The sequence below is a fragment of the Sesamum indicum genome, linkage group LG9 (genome assembly GCF_000512975.1).
Source record: "Sesamum indicum cultivar Zhongzhi No. 13 linkage group LG9, S_indicum_v1.0, whole genome shotgun sequence".
Taxonomy (NCBI): domain Eukaryota; kingdom Viridiplantae; phylum Streptophyta; class Magnoliopsida; order Lamiales; family Pedaliaceae; genus Sesamum; species Sesamum indicum.
Genome location: NC_026153.1, coordinates 4,825,800 through 4,836,188, shown reverse-complemented (window position 1 = coordinate 4,836,188; position 10,389 = coordinate 4,825,800). Strand labels below are relative to the sequence as shown.

The window sequence follows — 10,389 nt, the reverse complement described above, 5'->3', positions numbered from 1 at the left end:
GTTTTTTGTTTTTGCTTTCTTTCTGTTATACAATTTTCATTAGAGGATAATAATGTTACATTTGCATTCAACTCTGTTTGTTAAATAGTGACGGATTGCAAATTCTTTTGATATGAAGTTATTTGAACTTATTTATCTAAATTCTTCCCTTAAATTCAAATTCATCAATCTAAATACAACCAAATAGAAATCATGGAATTTTGTGTTAAATACAGTTTATACTATCCGGTCGGTGCATGCGTATTCTATGTTGAATACACACTCGGTGTTGGCAAGCGATAGTGCAATTCGCCTTGAATTATGCTTCTTGAACCAAACTTCAATTACAAACATATGATATCGACTAGAGATAGGCATAGCGGGTGTAGGTATGCTCTTATATCTTGATTCTCATGAGGTTTTGGGATCAATCCAAACACATAGCCATAGTCCATAGCAAATATAACTTAGGTGAGCTCTCAAAAGGTATATATGATTCATGCCATGCGAAAATCCCACATTGTTCTCGCTAAGGGTCAAAACCAAGCTTAACATTAAATTTTATAACACTTTACCTTGGAAATTGAAAGATGAATATATCTTACACACTCTCTTTTCAAAATAATGTGTTATATATCGATTCATGTATGGTAAAGTTTTCCTACACACCGAACATTCTTCATGAGGTCTTTATCATTAAGATTGGATTGCTTCTGATAGTGACTAACTTACCCCCTATGTTTTAGAAAATAAAGTAAGGAGGTAAATTATTTTTTTTTTAAATACAAAAAGATAAATTACTATTTATTTTTTATAAAGGAATAATTTGCTCATTTCTAATATAATGTGAGAATAAATTGCTATTCACTGACAACATGAGTCAAGCGAAAATGGTAAACAAAACTGAAAAGGCAGGTCATTATAATCACATTAAGGATGAAGTAGGACAGCATTAAATTTGTCTGCAAATCAAATCAGCATGGCCTTTGAGTAAGTTGCCACTTGGCATTGCCCAATTCATCGTATAATAATAAGATAAATTAAGATAAAATTGGCATAATTATAAATATTTTTTATTATTTAAAAATTTATAAATGTATTCTTATAATTAATGATTATTTAACGAATATTATTTTATAATGAGTTGTCGTCAGAAGTTATTTTTTAGATAATTATTAATTTTAAAAAAGTATTTGTAATCATAATAAATTGAATATATTTATACATATTATCCGGTATGGTACAGGTCCGAAATAGGTCCGACACAACTCACAGCGAAAAGCCAAAAATGGATCGGATCCATAAAATTAAAATCTGGATCCAATAATCTAGACCAGTTGGGGCCATGCCCGAATCCGCCTGCCCCATTAGAGTTAAGTCCGCCATCCCTTGTCATAGCATTTAATGAAAGAATATAAATTGTATAGATATTCAATCTCTTATATATGGTTATGTGTGATTATTGGTCTCTATTTCCATTTCAAAAGTCCTATTATTTTTCCAAGAATTAAAAAAAATTAAAATGATTTTTTCTTCTCAAATTATCCCCTCATTTAAAGTGATGACATGACATCAGTTATTTTCTACTAATTTAAATAAAAATTTTATAAACTATTATTAATTGAAATAAACCGATTACAAGTATAATCATTTCTGCCGACATCAGCTATTACAATAATCATATCCTACTCAACAACACCTTACTATTACAGTAGACAACAACTCCTATTATGCAATAGACTAAGACTCTTGTCATACAGCAGACAACATCCCACGCACCTGACATATTATTATACAGAGCTTTCTTGAAATTCTATTATCTCTTCTACTTTATTTAATATATTTAAATTATGTACATAAATATTACATTATTTAATCTTTTTTATAAAATATAACGTGTAATGAAATAAAAAATGCGATAAGATTGAGAGAGAAGAAAAGAAAAGAAAAAATCAAATTTAACACCATCCAATACAGTCAGACAAAACGATACAAAAAATTAAATTTTGGCTGCGGGTATGTTTTTACTATAATCGAAATATTTGCTATGGTGTTTAGCTTAATTAATGTTTTTGCATCGCTTGTAGAAATAAAGTATTAATTAATTAACTATTGATGATTAAAATTCTTAATATAATCGTAATCTGTATATTGAAAAAAGTATTCTTGCAAGGTGTTAAAATAGAATTAAGGATAAATTAAAACAGACTCTCACAAAATTTGTCATAATAACAAATATCATTCATTGTTGAAAAAAATATAAATACTTTTTTAGAATTAACGAACGTCTAACAAATAACTCTCACAGTTAGCCGTCACAAAAAGAGAGTATTTGTTAGATGATCATTGATTTTAAAAAAGTATTTATAATTTTTAAACAACGACGCAATATTTATAATTCACATGTACAAAGATAAAATATATTTAACTCTAATATGAGATATGTATTGTTCCCTAAATTGTAAGGCCAAATAGACACTAAATTAACATGAAAGTGCAATGCCCATTATTTACAGGAACACACACATTAGGCTTAAAAAAGCAATATGGTAATGATTAAAGACACAATTGTTCTTCTCCCTTTTCCATTTGGCTAAGGTACCCAAATCTTTTCCTATGTATTTGTGTAATAATTTTGTTGGTCCCCATCCACACTTTTGAATCTCAGGACTCAGGACATCATAATTCTCCACCTCTGAAATTATCATGCAGCCCACATCCTAAAGCTTGTTTGCAGATTTGTTGTGCATTGTATTATTTTGGGATAATTACATTGTCATATTCTAATATTTAACTTACTTATATGTAATTTTTTTTATAGTTTGAAAATTTATATTTAATGACATCTATTTTCTCGTATAATAACTAGATCTATTTGTTTATTAAGATTTACTGAATTTGTTAATACTAGTAAAAAGTTGAATGAAAACCAATATTGACCCTCAGTTGACTTATTACTTGTCAAATAATTATTTTTTAAAACCAATCTATCCTTATACATTTTTACATTAATGCATGTGAAGAGGTATATTTTCATTCTGATAAAGATAGTTTGTTAATAAGTAATTTGTTTGACCTGCAATAAGTTAGTAATAAGTGAATCGAGGATAAATATAGATCTTTATTCAATCTTTTACTAATATCAATAAATTCGATAAATTTTCACTAATAGATGGATGCTAAATGAAAACAAAACTTAAGGGGTATTATATGTAATCTTTCAAACCACATGGAGTTTACGTGTAACTATACCAAAATTTATAAAAGACAATAATTATCCCAAAATAATACAATGCATAAAAAATCTGCAAATAATCTTTAGGATCCGAATTATCCAATCCGAACACCCACTCATAATTTGAAAAAAAAAAAAAAAAGAAAGAAAGGAAAAAATCACTGCAAAATAATTAAAAATTAATAAAATATATATTTTAAATCTCATTATAGAAGAGCTTCTTAAATAAAAATATAGATAATTACATTGTATTTTTTTGAAATTTGGTGTAATTACACGTTGACCCTCTATAGTTTGAGAATTACATTTAAATTTTTCTGACATTTATTTTCATCTACTGAACAAATCCTTCTATTAGTCAAATATTAGATGTACTAAATATAATTTCTCGAATGCTACGAAATCCATAATATACTTAAGGTAATTTGAGGACTAATTTTGATCATTTTTAAGAAAATTTGAGGACAAAAAATGAATGAGGTCGGAATCCGAATACCATTTAGTAAGGTACCAAAAGTGAATCTATATCATGCAATGATGGTTAATTAAGAAATAATCATACTCCTCTCCCTTGAATTTGGTATAATTACATGTAAACCTCATGTGGTATAAAAAATTACATTTAGTATTTTTGAGGTTTGCTTCCAGCTAACAAATAAACCTCCCGTTAACAAAAATTCACTGAATTTATTGATATTAGAAAAATTAAAATGAAATTGATATTTATCATTGATTGACTTATTACTGACTTATTGCAGTTCAAATAATTTTTTTTTTGGAAATAAACTACCCTTATAATGATGAAGATATACCTCATCACATACATTAAACGCATGAAGATATATGAGGGTAATTTTATGATAAAAATATCAATTTTACATATTATAAGTTAGTAATAAGTCAATTTGAGATAAATATAATTTTTTTTGGTAATGTCAACAAATTCAGTGAATTTTGACTAACAGAGGGATTTATATGTTAGATGAAAATAAATCTCATGGGTGTTAGATATAATTTTTTAATTTATATGAATTTATGTGTAATTATACCAAATTTCAAGAGAGGAATGAAATTATCTTAAAAATAATATTTGTCATTGATTTAGAATTAAAAAAAATAAAATTATCTTGCATAAGTTACACGTAAGTAGAACATGTGGCTTCACTGTAGAAACCAACTCTCATCACTTTCACCGCCGGTTAAAAAATAATTAACAGATGCAAAGCCAAGCCGAGCGCAGCCCATGTATGATATAACCAGAGCCAGAGGCCTTTCACTGGTAAACTTCTAACCGCAGTTAAGCTGAACTCCTGCGAAGCCGCGCCACTATAACACCCCTCCCTCCCCGGGAACCACCCACCAGAGTGTGAAGTCTAGCCTGGAAACCTTCCATTTTTCTCTCTATGTCTCTGTCATGGAGAAGTCTAGGACCCGGACCCAGATCCTGACCCGGACCCAGCTATTACAGTCTCCAGCCAGCTCAAATTTAGTTCTTCTCCGTTGACTCCACCTCAACATTTCTAGTGATTTTTAGGTCGTCTTCTTCTTCTTTGAAAAGTCTCCATTTGGGTTCAGATCTCTGGCGACAATGGAGGATGATAAAACCGCGTTGTCGCGGAAGCTGATCGATATAGTGAGCGAAATCTCGGCGATTCCTGAGTACAGAAGCACTGTGAAGAAGCAGTATACTAATCTAGCTCGGAGGCTGAAGCTGTTGACCCCAATGTTCGAAGAAATTCGTGATAGCAAAGACCCACTTCCCGAGGACTCCATCAGAGCTTTAGCTTCCCTGGCGAGCGCCCTCGAATCAGCTAAAGAGTTGCTCCGCTTCGGCAGTGAGGGCAGCAAGATTTATCTGGTCGGTATGGGCATGGCTTCATTTTCTGTTATTTTAGGTTTAGGCAATTGTTATCCTCTTGATCTTTAGTTTAGATCAGATGACCTTCTTTTTGTTGTTTGATCTGTTTGGTTTTTGTGTTTCAGAGTGTTCATGTGGGCGATTGTGTGCATATGCGTCTGCGCTTCTTTTCTTCTTTTCCCCCCTTCTTCTTATTGGGGGAATCATTGGATTTATTTACTTGTTTACTGAAGTTTTCAAGTAACAATTCGTTTTCTCAACACTTCTTGTAAATTCATTGCGAGGATTGTAGGGCAACGACTCTTCCTAAATGTGGATTCCATTTACTAGGAAGTTGATGTGTGATCGGTGGGTACTGTTTCGCCTGGCATTTTGTTAGAAAGATGGGAGGAAAAGACTAAAAATATTAAATTCATTTTGGAGCGGATGTGCGATTCTTTTTCTTTGGAGGGATCTTGTTTGTGGTTAAAACTTTTCGAAGTTAGCGTTACACCACAATTTTGGGATTCACAGAGATTCCCCATTGAGAAATATAGGAATATGCTCTGGTGATTAAATTTGGTCTCTCACGTACCATGCCACTAAGTTTTGTGGCATCATTGTTATGACTGCCTAAGTTTGCTAGTCTTTCGATCTATGCATATTTTTGCCCTAGTCCTTTTCATTTTATCTCATGTCTTATGTGCTATTGCCCCAAGGCCATGAAAGAACCAACATGACTTTACCATTTACAGGACTATTTATATCATGGTGATGACTGTGGTCATCTACATGTTCTGGTCCTCTCTCCATTACACAAGGTAATGAGAGGATCCAAATCCTCCCAAAAAGTTGCCATTTTGACAACTAAGCTGTTGTCGCATTATGTGGATATATTGTTACTTTGTATGTTACATACCTAAAGCTAAAGTATCGAGCCGGGAGGGTAGCATCTTAGCTATATTAGGAATCAGAAGAAAGCATTATGCTCTTACATTATAGTAATACTTGAACATTGTGACAGTATTTAATGTGATATTACCATATACTATCTTCCGCTTGTGTTTCAGCACTGTACCAGATTTGGTAAAGCACTGAATAGCAGTGCGTTACAAGGAGCTATTACTTCTATAGAAATCTGAATGGGGGTGGAGCAAAGGGGAGAAATGGCTGGATCTAGGCAGATCACTCGCAACATGCACTCAGACAGATTTCTTGGTCAGCAATTTACCCTAATAATTTGATGGCTGTAATCGCAAAATTTATGGAAAGTCAATTCCCAGCTAATGACACAAGGGGCAAGACAAAGACAAAAGAAAATGTTACATAAGAAAAACGTCAGGTAACAAAAAGGAATGTTTAAATTTGAGAACATGTAAAGGCTTCCTGATATTATTGCAATCATTCTTAGATGGATGGCAGTCTCGTTCTGGAAGTATGGAGGCACCTCATTTGTGAAATATACGATCGCTTGCCCTTTCCAAATATAAATATTCTGCCTTGTACAGAACTCCCTAATGTTCCTCCACGTGTCAATTGCACCCTGCACCTGGTGCATTTGTGCGCCAGGTATGGGATGTTGACACATACCCCCACATGCTTTCATCATGGGGGTACGTGTCAATATCCCTCACCTGGTTCATGCGTGCACCAGGTGTAGGACGGATGGGATTTCCTCCATGTGTATTAAATTCTTTATGTATCTCTTGTACAAGGTAGCTGAGACAAATTTGTGTCAGCTCATAAATGGCAAAGAGGCTATTCTCTAATTGTCAATTCAGGATTTGCAGTGGATCTTGAAGCTTGCTGGAAGTGGATTCAAGGTGCAACTCCAAGAGAGTTTAGGGAGTAGGTTTTCGGTATTAGAATAGAACTGAGCAGCATGTCTATTATATTAAGACATCTGGGTTTCGAAGTCCAAACTTTTAGTTGATTTTTTCTTAGATGCAATGTAAAAAATTGTCTTGCTTGCAACATATGGACTTGATGGACGAGAGCTTATCTATTGTGAAACTAAATATAGAAAGCAAGCCTTATTTTATTAGGGTTAAATCTGGACCCTTCATCTCTAAGATTTTGAGATCCAATAGTTGATCGTATATTCATTATCTATTTATTACATTATTTTATGGAAATATATATATATATATATATATATAAATATAAAAGATCTTAAAATCTGTACAATTCATCTTTAAGAATTTGAGATCAATGGTTGTTAATAGTTGCTCACATGGAAGGGTTCTCACTTATCAATGAAAATCCCGGGTTATTAAAAATAGTAAACAAACTCACAACAGACTGTTTACGCAAAAATTAATGGTGTTAAGTTTTATTCATAGAATGGACATGTCTGCACCAATTTAGAGATCACAATGGTGGGTGTTTAGGCTTTTTCTTAACATCGGGGGCTTGTTTGCACTTTCACGAAAACTCAGGGGGTTTTAATGCATTCTACCCATTTTATTAATTGGTTTTTAGGTGTTTAAAAATTTCAGCTACAGTTACTGAGTTTCTTGAAAAAAGGAAGGAATTCTTTTCATACATTATATAATCCTATTATCCAACATAAACATCTGGTCTCTCTGGTTATTTCCCTAAGGCACAGAGCAACTCTACCTAAAATGTTAGTAGTGTCAGTTTTCACGCTTCCCTAATTCTTATAACTGATCATTGTGTTTTTTATCCAAATGCATGAAATGTTGGAGCATCCAGGCCTCATAGGAATGCACGGTCTGTATCTGTGCTCATAATACCTGTTATGCAGTAATTGCTTCGTTCTAACTTGTTGCCAATGACATCTTTATCATATTATGCATGTTCCAAATGACATTTTCTATTTATTATCATGTTCCCATTTTGGGGGAAAAACAATGTTGAAGAACCATAGTGCATTCGATCACGAATCTTTTGCCTCGGTTTGGGTTTGAAAAAGCATTGCTGGTCCAAAAAGGTGAAACTTTATTAAGCTGGATAAATTTGCCAAATTGGTTGCTGAATGTGTACTTTTGGCTCCGTTTTTATTGTCTTAGGTTTATTTCTTTTTATGTAATATCTAGAGTCTTTCATCCTTTCCTATGCCAACTGCTTCTACATCTTTGTTCCTCTTTAGTTGATATCTTGCCTCAAATGCTTGCTGGAGCAAGGAACTCAAATTATGGGTGTCTTACCTTGTAAAGGAGCAGGAAACATTAAAAGTTGAGAAGCAATAAAAATGGGTGTTGGAACTGTGGTTTTAGCTACTTTTGGATGAGAGGTTTATGATATGGGTTTGAAATCAATTAGAAACCTAGGCATTTAATTACTTTAGAAAAATGATAGAATAGGAAGTCAAGGATCTTTATCCATTAGATATTGTTTAAAGAGGAAAGAAAAAAACGGCTCATGAGACAAAAGGGAATCTGCAGGGAATGGAGAGGATGGGATGTAAAGTGCAGGGGGTCAGTTTACTGGTGGTAGTTAACTGGCTCTAAATAATATCTTAGTCTTGATTGTTTTCTAATTGGTAAATATACTGGAAAAGGTAAAGGTTAAAATGTTGGCTTACCCTTTTGTTCAATAATTTTAGATTTTTCCCTAATTAATTTGTACATTATTTGCAATAATTAACATATTTTAAGTATGTAATATATGCGAGTATTGCGTCATGATAATGCAACAAAGTATGACTTACATCAAAATCATATGGGCTGCCTTCACATGAGCTTCGGTATTTTAAATTTTTGCCTTACTACCGTGGAAATTTCCTACAACATGTTAGCCAAGAGTATTGATAACAAGTAGCTGGTTGGGATCTTCAAAGGATTTTACTCGTCTTAGGGAAGTGATTTTTGACTTTACATGCATATTGGATTTGAATTGTGTTGAACTGGCTGTAGTTAAATTAACACTGTAGAATGGTTGTCCGATTGACCTGTATTAACATGCAAATGAACTCATGGATACTTGATCCATGCAAATTCCACAGGCTTGATTTCTTTTGGGTATCATATGTGAAGAATTTGGTGCTCCCATTCATTGACTTCCAAAATTCACATGCTAGATATTACTGTGATGCTTTTTGGTATAGTTATTACAGAACTCTAATATGCTCAATCCTTTTCCATCGCCCTGCAGAAGGCAAGGCTTCTCTAATTAATCTCTTTCAGCACGTTTTTTAATCTGGTTGCTTACCAATTATTTGTTGTGGTATCTCTCATGGAAGACAATAAATTTCAAGGGTTTCTCTTCATGCAGGTCTTAGAGAGAGAGCAAATCATGAGTAGATTTCAAGAAGTGACAGCTGAATTGGAGCAAGCTCTTAGTGCCATTTCTTTTGAGAAACTTGATATATCAGACGAGGTGAAGGAACAGGTAAGATCTTGTGGTTAATTTGCAACTGTTATATTCTTTGTTTTTTTTTTCCTTCCAGTTTGTAATGCCTGTGGATGAGATGATACATTGATTGTATTAATGTTATCTAAATCTGCTTACTATAGGTGTTACTGAAAATTTTTGGAAATGCCTTATTAAATCTGTTCTTGTATGTTTAAATAATTTCTATTGCAGGTTGAGCTTGTCCTTGCTCAGTTCAGAAGAGCCAAGGGAAGGGTCGATGCACCAGATGGTGAGCTGTATGATGATCTTTTGTGCCTCTATAACAAGAATAATGACGGTGAAGAAGATCCAGATGTATTAAGGAGGTTGGTCGAAAAATTACAGCTTGGTGGCATAGCTGACTTGACTCAAGAATCACTAGCTTTGCATGAGATGGTTGCTGCAACAGGTGGGGACCCAGAGGAAAGCATAGAAAAAATGTCAATGCTGTTGAAGAAAGTTAAGGATTTTGTTCAGACAGAAAATCCAAATATTGATTCTACTGCTGCCGAAAAGTCTGCCCCTACAAGTAGTAGCGGAAAGACATCAGCCGAGGGAAATCAGAAAAACCTGGTTATACCAGATGATTTTCGCTGCCCCATCTCATTAGAGCTCATGAAGGATCCTGTCATTGTCTCAACGGGACAGGTACTGTCTTGTACTTCTTTCGTTCCAGACTCAGCTGCAACTTTGATATTTCTCTTGTTATTTTGTGATCTTCATCTGTTTTTAGACTTTGAATGATACCTGAACTGTACTTCATCTTTTTCTCGCGTTTCATACTTTCAAGGACAATGTGCTGCATGCAGTGTTCAGTGACTTGCACCTAGATAGATTAAATTTTGATGTGATGGAACCATATAATTGTGTCAACTTCTTTTATTACGATTGCTTCTTTTGGGTAACCCCTTGAGGCTACCTGCTTGGAGTTGATTTAGCATTGGAACTGCTGACAGGCAACCAATTGAGGGGACAAAACAAA

At 33.5% G+C, this 10,389-nt stretch overlaps 1 protein-coding gene across 1 annotated transcript in view; it reads left to right on the top strand.

The window, feature by feature from the left end:
• Positions 4,508–10,389, top strand: part of LOC105170652 (U-box domain-containing protein 13) — a 7,826-nt gene continuing 1,944 nt past the window's right edge. The window contains exons 1-3 of the mRNA XM_011091508.2: positions 4,508–5,072; positions 9,288–9,404; positions 9,600–10,055. Of these exons, the coding sequence (XP_011089810.1) occupies positions 4,803–5,072; positions 9,288–9,404; positions 9,600–10,055 (843 nt within the window). The 5' untranslated portion in view covers positions 4,508–4,802. The remainder of the gene's footprint in view (positions 5,073–9,287; positions 9,405–9,599; positions 10,056–10,389) is intronic.